This window comes from Monodon monoceros, unplaced genomic scaffold (assembly GCF_005190385.1).
Source record: "Monodon monoceros isolate NGI ecotype Baffin Bay Population unplaced genomic scaffold, NGI_Narwhal_1 Super_Scaffold_11, whole genome shotgun sequence".
Taxonomy (NCBI): domain Eukaryota; kingdom Metazoa; phylum Chordata; class Mammalia; order Artiodactyla; family Monodontidae; genus Monodon; species Monodon monoceros.
In genome coordinates, this window is record NW_021703767.1 from 30,876,810 (window position 1) to 30,896,871 (window position 20,062).

At 32.9% G+C, this 20,062-nt stretch overlaps 1 protein-coding gene across 1 annotated transcript in view; it reads left to right on the forward strand.

Moving 5' to 3' along the window:
• Positions 1-20,062, forward strand: part of ROBO2 (roundabout guidance receptor 2) — a 574,540-nt gene that overhangs the window by 450,470 nt on the left and 104,008 nt on the right. Inside the window, exon 7 of the mRNA XM_029214217.1 lies at positions 2,654-2,665. Within this exon, the coding sequence (XP_029070050.1) occupies positions 2,654-2,665 (12 nt within the window). The remainder of the gene's footprint in view (positions 1-2,653; positions 2,666-20,062) is intronic.

The following is a 20,062-nucleotide window of genomic DNA, read 5'->3' on the forward strand; positions in this document are numbered from 1 at the left end:
AAAACTAATAGAAAGAGTTGTTTGTTTTCAATAGGATTCTTTTTTTTAAATCAGCAAACCTTAATGGTCTCTCCCCTAATCTGTGTCCTGTAAATGGATTCGAGTGTTTAATCTATGTAGTATGCATTTCATCTAAGACTGAAACCTCAAAAACAGGGTTAAAGAATCAAAATCTCCATAATATAATAGAATGTGGAGTAAAAATTGTTTAAAAATACTTTTTTACCATTAGGAAAAACGGTTGGGATTTCTCATACTAAGAGGTTAACGGAAAAAAAAATATTATCTACGGCTTATTTTTTTTACACTCATTTTTCTTTGCACATAAATGAAATGTTCAGCCCTTCTCTGGATTGTTTTATTAGAACAGGGTCAACTGACCCAAGAGGCCACATCCATTTTCATCCATTTAATGCAGGGACACAGTTTAGTTTAATTTGCTGATTTTGAAAACATCCACCTGCTGGGTTTTTTTTCAGGATGAAATGTTGCTATGTTACAACGACAAGTTTTATTGTGATGTTTCTGCTAAAATTTTATCATGATATTCACTTTAGCCAGTTTGAGAAAAGAAAACGAAGTTTTATAATCACAATCTGAAACAGACTTACTCAGTTGTTTTCCACTTCAGAAATATGGTGAAAATAGACTATAAAATTAAACTTAACAGCAAGTAGCTCCCTTTGCTGACTTGAGAAACATAAAATTAGAAAGAAATATTGCTAGACAATAATAAGCCTCCTAGCATTTATATTCTAATCAAATATTTCGTGATCTAATAGAACTTTTTTAAAGTGGCTCCAAAATGAGTGAACACAAACTGCATATTCATAAACATATTTTTTCCCATTTTTCAGTTGCTTAAATTGGCTTTGCATAAATCAAAGCTTCATTGGGAAAACTACCTTGGTTCTAGAGCAATAAATCTTTAATTATTTTGGAATTTTCCTAGACTAAGAAATATATTTTATTTCTTTAAAACATGATTTCTCACCATGTGTTTTTCTTTTTCTCTCTTTACAATCATAGACTCAAAATGCCTTTTTGTTTCTAAAGGAAACATTATGTTTCAGATTCAGCTGGAGGTGGCACCTGAAAAATGCAAATTCAAAAGTGAAACACAAAGTACTTTTACTACTAGACATTAGCAAAATCAAGAGAAATCTCATCAGTCAGAATAAGGCACAACTTCATTACGTTAGTCTGTTGTTTTGTTCTTAGTTGTTATTTTTGTGCCCTCCTAGAAAAAGAAAGAAATTATTGTGCATAGTTCAACTTACTTTCTCCCTCTTGCTATAGTAAACACACTATAGACTGTAGGACAGACTAGAGTTTCACTAAGCCAGAATTTTCATTCAGCTGCTATGATTGCTTTAATCTTCTTTGAGTTGTATTACCCCCCCCCACTTAATTGTGAATAATATTCTAAGACCATGAATCTCATAGAGAAGAAACTCCAATATAGTTTCAAAGATTGCACAGAACTAGAATTGTGATGTATTTGTTGAGTGAATGAAGGTCTATAAATATGGTTTCAATGGCTATATCTATCTCACCATGCCAACAAGTCATCAAGACAAAACTACTCATAAGTTCAAGAGTTACATTGTGTTCACACTGGAGCTTTACCCACTGGGGTATGGATGAAACACTTGTTTGCTGAATAAATTTATATTTTGAAATGTAAGATTTAATAAAAGTTCAAACGCTACTAAATCTATTTCTTCTTCATTTGAAAATGGGACCATATGTTTTATATTTGTCCATTGCTTTTATATAAAGTGGTTTACTATCTAAATTGATTTGGCATTATTCTTTTTAAAGAAAGTATTATTAAGCCCATGTGTGTCTCTTACAGTTTCTGTGCATTAAAAAAGGGGACAGTCTATGACAACTGATTTTAGTGATCGAAAGTTATAGAATAATAAAAAATAATAATAATTTGTTGAAGCAGCAGTTTGAAAGCCATTCTCAGTATGGACAAGAATCTGTCAGTCATTGTTTCCTGCCCTCTGCCAAAAAAAGAAAAGAGCTTAACAGTAGTTAGAGAGCTACTCAGTTGAAATCTCTAAGGACGTTCCAACCTATTTGTTATATTTTCATCTACCCTGTCCACGGATGAAAAGTGATGTGATCTTAACTTATTACTGGCTGAAACGCAGCGTCAGGGGCTTTTCTGTAGTCCTTGTAATGGTTCTGACTAACCATGCTTAAAATCCAATTGCTATTTAAATCAGACAGCAAGGCCTTCTTTTATTGACATGACATTTGCTAGCCTGTGACTTGAATAGTTATATTCATCAGGTTCTTAACTTTGGGGTAACACAAGGCTGTTTAACTCTAAAAAGATATTTGAAATAATAACTATAGTAAATGATGATGACAATAAGACCTTATGTAAAGTATCTCTCAAATTGCTTAGAGTTAATCTCGGTGTGCAAAGTAATTATTTTCTTAGAGTTCTATTTATAATTACGTTCAGTTTTTATCAAGCTAGGACATCCTGTTCATACTTGAATAATGAGACTAGAAATCACCCTACTGTCCATACTTAAATGTAACATTACACATCATGCATTCTGATAATTTTCTTTTCTTTCTTTTTTTTTAATTTCTTTTTTATGTTCTCACCACACCATTGTAATGTCTACAGCTCGCCCTGTTGGTAAGTAGCCATCCTTCTATCCATTTCGCATGGCTTTGTACAATGCTTCATAGCTCATGCATAGTAGGATATGACTGAATGAAATACATTTGTTCACCCCTGTTAAAATATTACTTGAGGGACTGTCTGCTGTAAAAGTTGCTCCTAACTTTTTCATCACTTTACTAAACCATTTTGTAGTGGCCTTTTGTTACTTAACAATTAATAGGTAACAATTTTCTTGTAAAAGAATATATGAATGATGAATATTATAAACTTCTAACTTTTCTTGAGAAAAATACAATACTTCCTTTTTCTTGTGTGTATAAAATATTCAATTATTAGTTATGTTTGATATTCATTAATATAAAAGATTATGAACTAAATTAAGAAGTTCTATTATTTTATGCACTTTTATTTTAAGCTGCTTAGAGTCTGCGCTCTGTAAGGGTATTTTTTTACTGCTGCATACTTATTATCTGCATGCCTACTTAAAATTTAGTAGAATGCTTCAAGTTACTGTAAGTTGATGCTAAGAGGAAAAGGGAGGGATGAGCCGTGTTCTTTGGCATGAAAAGTTTGAATATATCTTTTTCTTCATTTGGCTTTGCAAAACTGAAGTTAACAGCTTGCGCTTGCAGTAATTTAAGTGGTAATTATTTGTAAACAAAAATAAAATATTTTCAAATGTATTGATAAACTTTCTGCATCTCTTTTAAAGTTTTGCTTAACCTACCAAGAAATGTGTTTGAATAAAAGAAATCTTGGTGATGGTGTTATAAGTAAATAGATAGATATATGCATAAATGGATGGGTGGGTGAATGAATAAATTAATTTAGTACATTGCTTCTTTAATATACCAAGAGATACTTTAATAAGTTATTCAATTTGACACAGCTTTATAAATGGTCCACCTAACTTCAAAAGCTTTCTTATTATACTGGCTTGACATTGTTGACATTTGATGTATAGCCATCCAGACTCATAACATTTTTCCCCCGTTGGTTGAAGCATTCACAAACATTATTGTTATGTAATGTGCTCTTATATGGATAGCAGATACAATAAATAGAACTTTGGCTTCCCAATCTGAATTTCTGTTCTGCCATTTCTGAGCAGTACTTCCTTTGTCAGTTATTCAACATCCCTAATCCCCAATCACTTCCTCTATAAAATGGAGAGAAAAGCTCTGACGTATCAAAACTGCTATAGGAATGAATTGAGTTCAAAATTGATCATATATGTGAAAAAGTTTTGTATGCCAACATTTGTTAACACATTCCTAGTTTCTGAGACATACATTATTTCACATTTCAATATTTTTGAAGTATGCTTATGGCTTATGATTAATTTGAACATAAACTGCAGGCATTTTTTCTTAAAACACAATTATTAAATTGATTATGCTTTTTACAATTGATGCTGTTAGAAAATTAAAGAATATACTATAAATTTTTTTTGCATTTGTAAGAATTCATATTAATAATAACTTTACATATCTATGGTATGACATCTAAAATTAAGAAGTAAATGGGAAAGAATAAGATAATAACTTCGTAAATTAGCAGGAAAAGTCACATTTAAATTATAGATCTTTATATATAGAAGCCTTATGCCGATAAACCATGACCACTTGATTTGTATTATTTCACAAGCTCCCGGAATATAGAACAATATGTTAATAATTTCCAATATATTAAAACTCATGAATAAAAAAATACTTTGTTTAGAAAATGTGATATGCACAGAGTATTGAGATATATTTGTCGCCTACAAGGCATTTCAAAAGTTATTTCTGTTTTTTATTCTTTTTTGAAATGATTGCTTAAATTCCCATTGGACTGGAACTAAAGAATAGCTTCTTGACACATTGTACTTTATTCTGGGAAAGTCTGTCATTTCATAAATCTTTCTTAAAATGGCTTATGACAGTGCTCAGAAATATGAAGAACTATACTTTAAACTTGACAACTACTATTAATTTGGGAAACTGAATGTTTGATATGCTCTTATTGGATCACCAAAGAAGAGACTGATAATGTGGAAATTAGCCTGCTTTTTCTTTGCATCCACTTTTTACAACAATTTTAATTCAGGAAGTATAGATATGGCAACTTTTATTGTAAGGTGAGAAGCTACAAATTAAGTAAAATCATGAATTAAATATTCAAATAATAGAAAACTATATTAATATTTGTTACTAGACTAAAAGTTTTTTAACTTTGAAGCTCTTAGCAATAACATAATCAGTATTCTACAAAGTAGAAACCACAGAAGGGGGAGAAAATCCATCTTTTGATTCTAGTATAAATTATGTGAAGAACTATGTACCAACTATGTAAAATTTAGAGAAAGTTCAAGGGGTAGTTCCTGTCTAAAGCTTTTAAAAGAAAATTAGAAATATATGCACATTCTGGAATACTAACAGATTCAGAAACCAATCACTACATTACCTACCAGATGAAACTTGATTGTCTGTGTGCAAAGCCAATTTAGAAATCATTTTAAACCTCCAAACTGGATGACTCTTATAAGCTGCATTTGAGTCAAAGAATTGGAAACTCTATGCAATTTACAGTTGGAATAAACACCTTCTTGCCTGTACTTTTGAGAGTGTAAGAAAACTCTTGATTTTGAGCATCATCAATGTGGGAAGTCCTACTGAAAGCAAACAATCACATACTTGCCAATGGAGCAAAGTAGTCTCCACATTTCACCTTCTCATCTGCAATGTCATCAACACCTCAGAAAGAGTCTTGGAATGTAACTTCCCTAGTTGCTTTTTACCACAAAATGTAGACAAATGCCACTTTGATCGTTAAAAATCCACCAACCCTTCTTGTGGTTTTGACTTTTTACTGTTCCAAAGGCATTCTTTATATGAGAGCAAAAGTGCATCCTAGGACAGAGTTAAGTCTGAATGCTGAAATGATTCATTTGTTTGTTTGGAAAACTCTGTTGATGAGGGAACTGACAGAAGAAAAGGGTCTAAGTAGAGATAAATATCTTGCTTCCTATACCCATCTGTCTTATTTTCTATTGGAAGTCTTTCCCAAGCTTAAAAATAAAAAAGAACATCTATTTTGGAGATGGGCAACACATTTTTTCCTAGCAGCAACTCAAAACATAATGAATAATTTGGAAAAGGACTGTCAAACCTACCAGCTGCCTTGCTTGTGAAGCTAAGGCCTGCTCCATTTTGTGTCGTGTATACCATATGCTAGATGTTGATTGCCTCCAGTATGGAAACTAAAAACTGAGTATATCAGGTGAAACTCATTTAAAATATCAAAAACAAATTGACAATATACAACTTTATGGAAACTTCCAATTATTTCCTAATTTAGTAAATCAAAATTTAGTATTTCCTAATTTAGTAATCAATTTAGTAAATCAAAAGGCAGCAGTACCAGCTGCCTTGCTTGTGAAGCTGAGGCCTGCTCCATTTTGTGTCGTGTATACCATATGCTAGATGGTGATTGCCTCCAGTATGGAAACTAAAAACTGAGTATATCAGGTGAAACTCATTTAAAATATCAAAAACAAATTGACAATATACAACTTTATGGAAACTTCCAATTATTTCCTAATTTAGTAAATCAAAAGTATGTTTCTTTTTATAGAATATAATTGGCCACAAGAGTGTATAAGTATTGAGAAATATATATGTTTTTGGCAAAATTCCCATTTTTTATTATTATTATTATTTTAAAGAAGCAGCCACTATTCTAAACAGAAATCTATAGGGACATATTTTTTCAATCTTTTAACTGTTTAAACACAAAAATTTAACATGTCTTCATTTTAGAAAGTTCTCTTTTGAGTTGAAGTGGAGTTTGTTTTATAACATGTTCTAAAGCATTTTATTGAGGCCACCAAAAGATCCAATAAAAAGTGAGTGACTGAAAAAATTCATTCAGGAAAAAATAGAAATCATATAATGCTTTAAAAATAATGCAGCTGGTATTTTCAACACCCCTACCCTCCACCCCACCTTGAAATTTGGAAAGTTTAATGTGCTGGATATAATTCAACTTAATATTGGAAATATTACAGTTTTTTAAAAATCAGAAACTAGGTGGATATTATATACGAATCCTTTCATGTCGAGATCCACTTTTGTGCAAAAGGCATCCTGAGTGTATCTTGGTAGGAAACCTCTTGGAAGGAAACCTATACTTTTATTCTCTTCAGCCTTTCTTCTTTGGGCAAGGTGTTACCCCATGACCTGAGGTGATCATCTCTCTCCTAGGAGCCCTTGATGTTTCCTACATCTGGTGCTGATTAGCTACTTTATGCAGTGTCCCATTTAATTTTTATTAAGCATCAAGTTTTTCATTGCTCCATATGTTTTGATTAAATTGTAGGTTAAAAAATGCATTGTATTTTGTCTTGTATATTCTAACAGAGTTCCCATAATGTGAAACATTTAAAATATCTTTAGCTCATACTAATTTTTCAAGTGAAAAACAGGTAGTGGTTACTTCTCATGCTTAGCTGGTTTTAGTCACTGACTTATTTCTTTTGGAAGCACCTTGTGTGTTTGACAATGTCTGTTCAATGCCTCTAATTTGAAGGGTAGGTATAAAATTATTGAGTCATACTTTCTTTTCTCAGACTTTGGTGAAAATGTTTTATTGTTTTTGTATTGAATGGTACTATAGGGAAGTACAAGGCTTACAGAATATTTTTAGCGTCAGCTGGGATACCCTTTTATGAATACAAATATGAATACCAATGTATTCCCTTCTTCCATAACTTTGCTGGGTTATACTTTGGGCCTGATCACCCTGTGTCTAATGTTCCTAGGACAGCACGACCCCTAGAATCTGCAGATTCATCCTTTAATTTACTCTATTTCAAAATGGTTTCTTCTGTTTTATCTCTGAATACTTTTTCTGTCTCACTTGTTTTTCTCAAATACATCAGTTATATTGGCTTTCCTTTGTCTCAGTTCCATATCTGTTAACTTCTCTGTAATAATTTTGAAGTCATCGTTCTTTCACATTGTATTATTTCTTAATGCATATTTATCACCTTCCTAACTTTTTCAATTGCAGTTATCTTTTTTCTTATTTCTAAAATATATTTCTTTAACTTACTTTAACTTTTAGTTCATTTCCTTGATAAGCTTGAACAAAGTATTCTCCTTCACTTGTGTTTTAATGCCTTTACCCCTTTTTGAGATTTTTTTGTTTGTTTCTTTTTTAGAGAGAGGCCCTGTTGTACATAATTCTATTTAGACTATGGACAACTATTTATTCTAAAGTATTTCTGTGTTCCCTTGGGTTATTTTTGGATGATATAAATGCTTTATCTCCCTTTGATTAATTGATTATGTTCTTTCCTGTCATTAATTAGTAAGTAATTAGTTAATATACAGTTTGCTTTATTTTATTTTACGTAGATCCTGTTTTAGTCCCTATTTGATTATTAATCATCTAGTTAACTGCTGAAAGCTAGGGTTTACATGTTTGGAGAAGACAAAGTGAAAAGTATCAGGGTCAACCTCTACTTGAACTCTTATCTGGAATATTTTTTCAAAAAACATGTCATTTTCTCCTTGGTAAGCTAGTGATTCTAGTAATACACAGCAAAACACTTTATGTTACAAACTCTCTGTATTCCATAGGAAACACTCTTCATCTTCCTTCGTACTCCCTGCTTTGTAATGAAGATGGTTTTTACTAGTTTTACTAGTTTTCTACTGCTGCATAACAAGTTACCACAAATTGAATGACTTAAACAGCAGCCGTTTTTTAGGCTGCAGTTCTGTAGATCAGAAGTCCAACCAGACTCAACTCGGTCCTCTTTTTAGCATCTCACAGGCTAAATCAAGATGTTGATCAGGCTGGGCGCTTCTCTGGAGACTTTCCAGAAGAATCTACTTCAGAATTCATGCAGGTTGTTGGCAGTATTGAGTTCTTTGAGGTTGTGTGATTGAAGTCCCCATTTCCTTGTTGGCTGCCAGCCAGAAGTTGCTCACAATTCACTTGCTAACCTTGCGCATGGCTGCCACAGCCTTCAAAGTCTGCAGTGATCCCTTGAATCCTTCAGGTGCTTTGCTCTGTATCTCTCTCACTTCTCAGTCTGCTATCAGCTAGAGAAAATTCCCTGATTGAAAGGTCTTATGTGATTGGGTTAGGCCCCTAAACTAATCTTAAGGTCCCTAAGACCTATCTTAAGGTCAACTGATTAGTTACCTTAATTACATCTGCAGAATCCCTTTTGTCACATAACATAACATAACCATGGGAGTAACTCCATGAAGGGAAGGTCATGGGGGGCCCCTTAAATTTTCGCCATCCATAGTAGGCTTGGCTTTTTCTTTCCTTCAATACCTTCTCTCCAGACTTCTTAATTTTAGTTGGTTATCTGCAAAGTCATGTCTCATATTTCCCAAGTCTCCTTCTTGACTCTAGATCTCCTTTCTTTCTATAAAAGAATCATGGATTGGGCTCTCACAGTATTGACAGAAAATTTTTGTGAAATTGGCATTGATAGAGGATTGTGGGTGGGGCTAGCTGTTGCTCACCTTGCATCCTCATTTTCCCCCAGATTTGACCTTGTTTGGCAGGGGTACTTCACAATTTGTGGTTTGAGGCAATGGTAGTTTTTCCATATTATTCATTTATTCTGTTATGCTCAATAGAGGAAGGTGGAGCAATAAGCCTTTACTCCATTAGTCATTAATTTTGGGATCTATCCAAATGAAAATAAAATAAATTGTTAACTTAGTAGTTAAAAGTACTGTAAATATCAAATATCACAATAATGTAGATATTCTGGCTAGAAACAGTATTATGAGATTAGTATGAAGAGATTTCACTGGCTATTGCCAGAAAGAAGTAGCATCAATATTTTAGTCACACCTTCTTAGAAAGTAAAAATTTTCATTTTTATAAGTTATAATAATTTGTTGACAGAAAGATATCATCATATCTATTTACATATGTATATACTGTAAAATATATATCATGATGTGCATTACACCTAAATATTATATGCATGACATTTGAATTACTGCACTACTTATTTAAACATATTAAATGTCACTCAAGGGAATAGTACATAATTAGATTAATTAAAATATATAAACTACCAAATTGAATTAAATTTTGAGTTAAAATACGTCTGAAAGATTTTTTAAATCTCTTATGGCAAACATGGCTTCCCAGATTCACTGAGGCTATTATTTTCATCTCCCCTCAAAACTATTAGCTCTTTGTCAGTAAATACATTGTTGTATTTATCTTTCTGCTGCCTCTAGGTCTAGCATAACATTTACATGTGGGAGGGGCACGCCAAATGTTGGTGCAGTTAATTGATACACACATATGCATACATAGGTAATACTTGCCTCGAAAATGTTTATGCAAGCAGTTTTAAACAGTGCTATAAAAAGATTAAGCAACATTAATGGTAACAGGCCAATCATATAGTCCCCATTCTGCTAGTAGGAGATAAAATACAACAAAAAAGAAGGCACTAATGAGTTAGGATGGTGCCTTACTAAGCGTGTAATTAATGTTATTAAGAAACATTGCAGTTGCATATTAAAATTCCGTTAACTAAACAGCCCTTCAGCTTCAGTACATTTGTTCCTTGCTTGCAAGTTTCCCCCCTTTTTTTTTTCTGATTGGCATCTTCATGCAGTCTTTTTCTAAAAAAATGAGATAATGGGATGTGATCAACCTTTGTGGTTTAGCTAGAGTGCTGACATGACAGTTCTGGCAAGTTGACAGGTTAAGTGAGTGAAAATGGATGTCTTGTCTCACCATTTACATGAAGAGCCATTTTTAAGCTATAGTTTTCCCTCCTCACCTCCACACATACAACCTCTTCTACCCACAATACTGAGAACTCTAGCTTTCCCAGTTAGTATCTGGAGAGGATTTTTTTCACCACTACTTGAACTACTTTTCTTCTGCTGGTGAAAATGAGATCTTTTTCAAAAATAATGTAAATATTGCCTCATTCTATGATTCCTTAGTTTTTAAATTAATAGTATTTTCCTTGAAAATTAACAGTCCCTTAAAGAAAACAAAATTTTATTATTTTATTTTCTACTCAGTATTTTAGTTCAGAAAGCAAAGTAGAGAAGCAAAGCTAGATTGGTGAAGGACAGTATAATATGGGAAAATGTGATTTGCAATTCAGAATTTGTTTAAATTTAATTTTTTTCTTAATTTGTAACTTGTAGAATTCAAAAGTTTATGAAATTTGCATGTTAGATTTCAGAATGATTTCCTATAGTTACATGATTTTCTGTACTTGCCTATAATTTAAGTGCAAGTCTGAAATATAATAAAATCTAAAATGACCTGTAAACATATCCAACTTAGTTACTTTATGAGTTAGCGATTTCATTTATTACAATATAGAAATATTTAATACAATTAGAGGATTAAGTTGGACTTGCTAAAGCCAGTAAAGACCATTTACATAGAAAAATACATGTTTCCACCAATATAATCCTTCAGTTTAACAAACAGACTTACCTGCTTTTCTAAAGGTGTCAGTGAAGCCAGGTGATGGTAATGGTGCATTGGTGCAGTCTGGAAAACTTCTATCTCTAACATAATGCATGTATTTTTCCCTCTGTGAGGAACAACCTCACACCCTTCCTTTCTTACCTACTTAATCTCAAAAGAACAAATCTCTCTCTCGCTCTCTCTTTTTCTCTTTCAATGCTTTCCCCAACTGTTGGAGACAGACTGAGTCAAGTTACTCTCGTAATGGTGGGACATCCTGTATTACAGCAATTACCATGTTCATCATGTTGTGTCATGCTTGATTGTTTGCATGTGAGTTTCCTCTGGTAGGCGGTAAGTTCCAGAGAACAGAGATTTTAGTACCCTCAGACCCTGACACCATATAAAACCAGTAAATGTTTGCTTAAAATAATTAAACACTATTATGAGTGAAAGTGCCAACAAACATCTGAATTCATTTCTAGTACAAATTTATAATAATAAATTATTATTTTTATATTTATTTAATAATTTATTAATAATAATAAATTTTATTTATTTATTTATTATTTTTTCCAGTAATATGTTGCCTTAAAAAAATTAAGGTCAAATATGGCTATGTGATGAATTGGGAGATTGGGATTGACATGTATACACTAATATGTATAAAATAGATAACTAATAAGAACCTGCTGTATAAAAAATAAATAAAATAAAATTCAAAAATTAAAGAAAAATTGGCTATGTGGTGGAGCTGTTTATTATAACACTGTTTTTATATGCATGCAGTGAGATCTTAATGTGCAGGGTATTTTGAACCAAATGAGTTTATCCTTTTCAAAGGCATTCTATTTATTCTAGATAATTGTAGAATTATTTCATTTTTATATTTACATTGCTCATTTTCAAGGAGAAGCATATTATCTGTGACTGTACATTAAAGAACATGGTTTTAATCACTGTCACAAAACATACACATACTTTTTTGTGTGTATGTCACATTATCACCAAAACTTAGTACCTTTGACCCTCTTTGGAATTGCTTTCCCAGTTATTGTAAATGTCAGTTTAGAAGGCCACTTACATTATTTTATAGTTATACTATATAACACATTTGACTAGCTTCATGGCCTACTTTAGTCATCAGATTTTGAACAACCATGAGTAACTTTTAGTTTTCACTATTATATGAACCTTCAAAAATCAGTCTTCCCACAATCAATAAATTCCACAACAGTGGTTAAAAAATATAAAGAGTATAGCTGCAAAATTAGAACACGTCTTTACTCATACAAGGATTGAATGCAGTTTGTACATGCGAGGGCTCTCATAGGTGGAGAGTAGAATATGAAATCTAAATAGATGAAGAATCTAAAGATTTTGATTCATTTCAGTCATTTTATTTTTTTGACCACTATACTTTCCATATTTATGAAAACAGCAGACTATTTAGTAGTTTTACTTTTTCATTTTGACATTAGGAAAGCATATATATATATATAAAAATATATATAACATATATATTGAGAGATAGATTATTAGATTACTGTTGAAAAGAGGTATAGATATTGGTTTTTGTTATGGAATAAGAAGTTTTAATATTAGTTAGAAGTAAGGTAATGGCTGAGAAAGAAATCACAGCACTCATCCAGAAGAGTTATTGCCATGGACCCAGTAAGAAAATGATTAATTGGAAAGGTAGGTAATTTAGCAATTTGATCGTTTATATTCCTGAAAAATAGTGACAAATGAACAAAATGTGATTAAATGGGGTCTATAAAAATTTTCATTTTAAATCCTATATCCCTAAGTTATATTTTTCATTATAAATTCATTACTTCCTCTGGTATGGATTATGTGTTACTAAGTTTCAAATCAAATATTTTTATGACATTATGCATTTTCAGTATTATTAACAGAAATTCTTTTGAAATCAAGTGAAGTGTTAAATGGTAAAAATTAAATAAAATTAAATAAGTTGAAGAAACAATCATTTATCAATTAGAAGCCAGCCTGTTCTGATTACTGAGTAAACATTCATCTCTTACTCCTGCTCTACATTTCATGTTAATGAAATGAATTTTTGCTATTTCTTGTTGCTGAGGCTAAGCCTATTAACTAATTTCTTTTGCAGGAACTTTTAGAATTGGTAAACATTTTTTATGCTGTTTTTGTCACCCTGGGGTGGTGGCTACTCATTTATAGTCTTTAAGTTATAGATTTTCATTTGGTATATTGGGCATTCTTTACAGAGGGGCATATAAGAATCAGTTAGGAAAATTTTTCAAACATATTTTCTTTGACTTCTCCCCACCCAAATTACTATAATAGTGAGTTACTGTCACTGGTAAGAATGCATCATATTCCTTAGTATGATGAGATGGAAAAAAGCGAGAGTATTTGCTTTAAATCAAGAATTTTATTTAGTGTTCACTATTTGGAGATTTTCCAGGCCAAATAAAGATACCATTTCATTGCAAAATAGTAGACAGCACACCATACCACTAAGAGTTTACAAAGGAACAGAAGAATCAAGGCACACAGGCAGGGGGAACAAATAGAGAAACAAGACAATACAAGCAAGGGCAAGTACCTTAAGTGGGAAGAACACAAGAAAAGTACAAGATTAGAGTGTGTTCAGGTTAATCGTTGTCGACAAGGTGGATCAAAGGATAATAGATATCAAGATGGATTAACCACTAGAACAAGCAAATACGCATGCAAGTGATTGAAAGTAGACTGGTCTGCTGAAATGTTGGAGCTAGTTTGGGGACAGGTGAGCATCAGGATGGTAAAACCCTGGGCCAGCTGATGGAAGACAACATGCTACACAGGAGAATGATGTGCAAGCATTGCAATGGCAAGCAATAGAAAAAGCACTGTAGGTTTTTGAATAAAGAATCACTTGAAATAAGTATACTTAAGAAAGGTTGTACTTACAGGTGGCGCAGAAAGAGCAAGATTATAGGTTTTATGTACTTTAACAATAAAAGCAATTATTTAGGAAAAACATGTTATGATTTTAACAACATTATACCATATTGGAAATTATAGCATATAATTCTTACCCTTCAGTTTGGTAATAGACATGACAGATTCTCAGTTAGTCATATGGCTTGAAGTGAACCATATGTGTTTAAGAGGTCCAACTATATCAGACGGATCAGAAGTCAAGTCCTTCCTCCTATCTATTGATTTAATCTTTAAAAGCCTTCATGAGATTCAGTTTTCTGGTCTTTACATCATAATGATAGAAGTTAAGACATAGGGCTCTTTGAATATTAAATGAGATAATGCCTGTGGATGGTTTAACACACCTCCTGGTACTTAATAAGCACTCAATTAATTTTAATTATTGTTGTATTAAGCAGTTTTCAACTTGCAGATCTTTAAAACAAGCAAATGATGGAAGAATGTGTGTTTCAAATATGCTTATAGAATATATTATAATTTAACAACCAAAAAATATTAAATAGCAAAAAAATTTTATACTTGAGTTTAGGATACAAAGTTCATAATCTTTATTGTTACAGAAGAAGAAACTTATTCACTCAGGTGCAAAACTGTACCCAAAGGAAGAGCTGCTGAGTGTGCCTAGAGCCACCGTATCACATATTAATGTATGCAACTTCTTCATGACTGTCTCCATGTTCATGTCTTCCATAGAAAGTCATGTTTTCCTGTAAAAACAACTCTGAACATGATGTGATCACCTTTAGGGTCCCCGCATCCCACATCTCCAAGCACACCTCATGCAAGGCCTGTGCTTCCTACTCGTGTTCAGCCGTCCGATTTCCATATCACCCACTCACTCACAGCAGCGGGCGTTAGCGTAACAGAGCTGTAGTGTGACTTTGATTGAAGCCAGCTTGGGCTGAATGCAGTATCAAAGCATAACCTAGCAGAAATCAAATCTAATTTACTGTGCATTGTATTTAAAATTTCAAAAACACAGTTTTGGGTGAACAGTACCAGACCTCTAATCTTTCTTTTTCTTTTTTCCTGTGTCTTCTTCTAAGACTTTTTATTTTATTAGGTCTTATATTTAGTTTCCTGATAAAATTTCCTTAATTTTTTGAAACATCTTTATTGGGGTATAATTGCTTTACAATATTGTGTTAGTTGCTGCCGTATAACAAAGTGAATCAGCTATATGTACACATATATCCCCATATCCCCTCCCTCTTGTGTCTCCCTCCCACCCTCCTTATCCCACCCCTCTAGGTGGTCACAAAGCACTGAGCTGATCTCCCTGTGCTGTGCAGCTGCTTCCCGTCAGCTATCCATTTTACATTTGGTAGTGTATATATGTCCATGCCACTCTCTCACTTCATCCCAGCTTACCATTCCCCCTCTGTGTCCTCAAGTCCATTCTCTACGTCTGTGTCTTTATTCCTGTCCTGCCCCTAGGTTCATCAGAACCTTTTTTTTTTTTTTTTTAGATTCCATATATATCTGTTAGCATACGGTATTTGTTTTACTCTTTCTGACTTACCTCACTCTGCACGACAGACTCTATGTCCATCTACCTCACTACAAATAACTCAGTATTGTTTCTTTTTTATGGCTGAACAATATTCCATTGCATATATGTCCCACATCTTTATCCATTCATCTGCTGATGTACACTTAGGTTGCTTCCATGTCCTGGCTATTGTAAATAGTGCTGCAATGAACATTGTGGTACATGACTCTTTTTGAATTACGGTTTTCTCAGTGTATATGCCCAATAGTGGGATTGCTGGGTCGTATGGTAGTTCTATTTGTAGTTTTTAAAGGAACATCCATACTGTTCTCCATAGTGGCTGTATCAAATCACATTCCCACCAACAGTGCAAGAGGGTTCCCTTTTCTCCATACACTCTCCAGCATTTATTGTTTGTAGATTTTTTGATGATGGCCATTCTGACTGGTATGAGGTGATACCTCATTGTAGCTTTGATTTGCATTTCTCTAATTATTAGTGATGTTGAGCATCCTTTCATGTGTTTGTTGGCAATCTGTATATCTTCTTTGGAGAAATGTCTATCTAGGTCTTCTGCTCATTTTTGGATTGCATTGTTTGTTTTTTTGATATGGAGCTGCATGAGCTGCTTGTATATTTTGGAGATTAATCCTTTGTCAGTTGCTTCATTTGCAAGTATTTTCTTCCATTCTGAGGGTTGTCTTTTTGTCTTGTTTATGGTTTCCTTTGCTGTGCAAAAGCCTTTAAGTTTCATTAGGTCCCACTTGTTTATTTTTGCTTTTATTTCCATTTCTTTAGGAGGTGGGTCAAAAAGGATCTTGCTGTGATTTATGTCATAGAGTGTTCTGCCTATGTTTTTCTCTAAGAGTTTTATAGTGTCTGGCCTTACATTTAGGTCTTTAATCCATTTTGAGTTTTTTTATATGTATGGTGTTAGGAAGTGTTCTAATTTCATTCTTTTACATGTACCTGTCCAGTTTTCCCAGCACCACTTATTGAAGAGGCTGTCTTTTCTCCATTGTATACTCTTGCCTCCTTTATCAAAGATAAGGTGACCATGTGTGTGTGGGTTTATCTCTGGGCTTTCTATCCTGTTCCATTGATCTATCTTTCTGTTTTTGTGCCAGTGCCATACTGATTACTGTAGCTTTGTAGTTTAGTCTGAAGTCAGGGAGCCTGATTCCTGCAGCTCTGTTTTTCTTTCTCAAGATTGCTTTGGCTATTTGGGGTCTTTTGTGTTTCCATACAAATTGTGCAATTTTTTGTTCTAGTTCTGTGAAAAATGCCATTGGTAGTTTGAGAGGGATTGCACTGAATCCTATAGTATAGTCATTTTCACAATGTTGATTCTTCCAATCCAAGAACATGGTATATCTCTCCATCTGTTTGTATCATCTTTCATTTCTTTCACCAGTGTCTTATAGTTTTCTGCATACAGGTCTTTTGTCTCCTTAGGTAGGTTTATTCCTAGGTATTTTATTCTTTTTGTTGCAACGGTAAATGGGAGTGTTTCCTTAATTTCTCTTTCAGGCTTTTCATCATTAGCGTATAAGAATGCAAGAGATTTCTGTGCATTAATTTTGTATCCTGCTACTCTACCAAATTCATCGATTAGCTCTAGTAGTTTTCTGGTAGCATCTTTAGGATTCTCTCTGTATAGTATCATGTCATCTTCAAACAGTGACAGTTTTACTTCTTCTTTTCCCATTTGGATTCCTTTTATTTCTTTTTCTTCTCTGATTGCTGTGGCTAAAACTTCCAAAACTATGTTGAATAATAGTGGTAAGAGTGGGCAATCTTGTCTTGTTCCTGATCTTAGAGGAAATGGTTTCAGTTTTTCACCATTGAGACAGACCTCTAATCTTAATTGACCTTTTTTATATCTGGGTCTACTCCTCTGGAAAGCACACAATGTACTTTTCTTAAGGAGCTGTTGTTTTTAACTAGTACATGTGTAATTGAACATTGAATTGTGCCACTCTGTTTTCTTCATTTCATTTCTTGTTATAGCTGAAGCAATAAAGTATCGTCATTTAATAGGTTAAGCAAGTCGGTCGTTACATCATAGTTACAAAAGATTTGTCTAATGCTTCAGGTTTTAGAGAAGACATAAAAATATGTATGTTATAGTCTTCTGTCTTCGAAATATATGAGAATTGCCATTTCTATAACTAGCATATTCTCCTGGAGTTTATAACTCAAACTCTTTAATTCACATTGGGTTTAAATATGTGTTTTGGATTGTCATCCTGAGGACCTAGTTGTGTTTTTTCATATTTAATGAGAGCCATCATAGAAAATCCATTTTGTGTATAGCACACTTTGTGCTATCGTGCTGTGTTGATAAAATGCCACCTCTCTGCCTACTCCCTCCCATTGGTGCCATCGGCCAAGTACTGTTTTTTCAAACCATTTTCACTGCCACCTGGCAGAAATACTGAAACTGTGAAGTGTTATCAGAAGAATTATTGATGCAGTTTTTCATTTTAAAACCTCAAAAATAAACTCCTTAAGCTGATATCCCTTCACAGAAGATTACATTATAGGTCTTGGGCAGAGAAGGAGAGTCTACAGAAGTAAAAGTGATTGATGCAGTTGGTTTTGGTGGCTCAACTTCAGATGACAATAAGAAAAGATGTACATTTTCAGAGACTTGAATACTTCTAAAATCTTTTGCTTTGTTAAATACTTTAATATCTTTATTTTTTAATTTTAAAAATGAAAAGGTGATTCTAGTTTCAGCAAGATCAGTGTGATTTAATTTTGGGTGACAAGAAGCAATTTGGTACATTATAAATACGGTGTATTTATAATAACTTGGAATAAAAGTACATTATATATAAACATCACATGAAAGGATATTTCATAGCATGAGTAACACAGATGCTGATAGCATTTTGTTACTAGTCTTTAAAAATTCATTACTGAGTAAAAACTCAAGAAACTTTGATTTCCTGGTCTTTTAGATTATATCATCAGTGGTAAATATTGCACTGTGATATTGCAGAATTTCTTTTTCCTTTAAGAATTCTTATGAAATATTATATTTAGGTGCTACTATGAATATGGCAATTCTCAACTGGATTTGCTGTCCCAACTTGCTAAGATTTTTCAGCCTCATATCTGCCTTTTCTCTTTTAGGAAGAGCATTCTTTCTAGAACACAACCTTATTATATCTTTCTTGCATAAGCATCTGTGAAAAGATCTCCATACTTTCTAGGGCAAAATTTAAGCTCATTTAGCATAAATTATCTCACCTTACCTATGTCACTTCTGCATCTCTGATTTTATTTTTAAAATCATTTATATCCTCCCAACACATCTGCTTCCACAGGTCTCTGCCTGTGTCTGCCTCTCTCTGTCCCAGGTGACCTGAGTCCTCTCCATCTCGTGAGCTCTTACTTGTGCTTCAAGGCACAATTCAAACATAGCCGTCTCCTGGCATCTTTCCTCTTTTTTCCTCAGCAGTTACTTGATCTAGTTTGTGCACTTCCACACTTTTTCCCCTGATGCCCCCTGCATGTTTCTATTATTATGCAAATCATATTCTGCCGTATTTGTTTTTATTTATTTATTTAATAGCAAGTCTCTGCCATAGGCTATGAACAACATTTTATTCTGTTTTCTATCTCCTGTACCAAGCAGAATGTATCATAGTTTGTAACCAGTCAATACATTTTTGAACGAGTAAATAGATGAATCATATCTTTTTCAAAAAGTGGATTGATAGATGTGGTTATTCGCCAGTCCTTATTTTGGGGGTTATGTTTTAGCAGCTGTGTTAAAATTGTAGGATCTGGATTCCAAAAGCATTTTACAAAATCGCTCATCTATCCAAAGGTTTTTAAACGCTTGAAAAATCAAATTTAAGAAGTCTATAGTTTAATATTTAAAGTACAAATGGTAATTTTACTGAGATAGATGATAGATAAACAGAGTAAGCATAATATGCTTAAAACTATAAAATATGTTTTCATTGCTTGCATTTGATGTTTCGTCTGATGATTTTAATCATGTGTATTCTCATTTATTACATTTTAAAAATTATATAAAGAAGGATTTTATAGTTCATATGGGGCTCTAAATTTTTACTAACTAGTTTTACTAGCTAGTTTTGAGAACCAATTCAAATTCTTTCTGGTCCAAAGCAATACAGATGAACTAATAAACTATGTATGTGATTTTCGTCACAGACTGTTAACTGATTTTTACTATATTGGCTTTTATTTTAGTTTTTATTTTTGATAATGAGGTACAAGCTAAGTTACTCAGTACTTCTTACTTAGTGTCCATGTTGGCAGTAAACTTTTTTTCATAGAATTACTAAGAAGGAAAGAAATATACATTGATCTTTAAATTTTTTAATGTATATACTTTTTCTTAGATATTACAGATGATAGAGACCAATCTTAAGTATCTTTGGGGATAACTATCGGTGGTTTCACATCTCTATTGAAAAATGGACACTGCAGTGTTT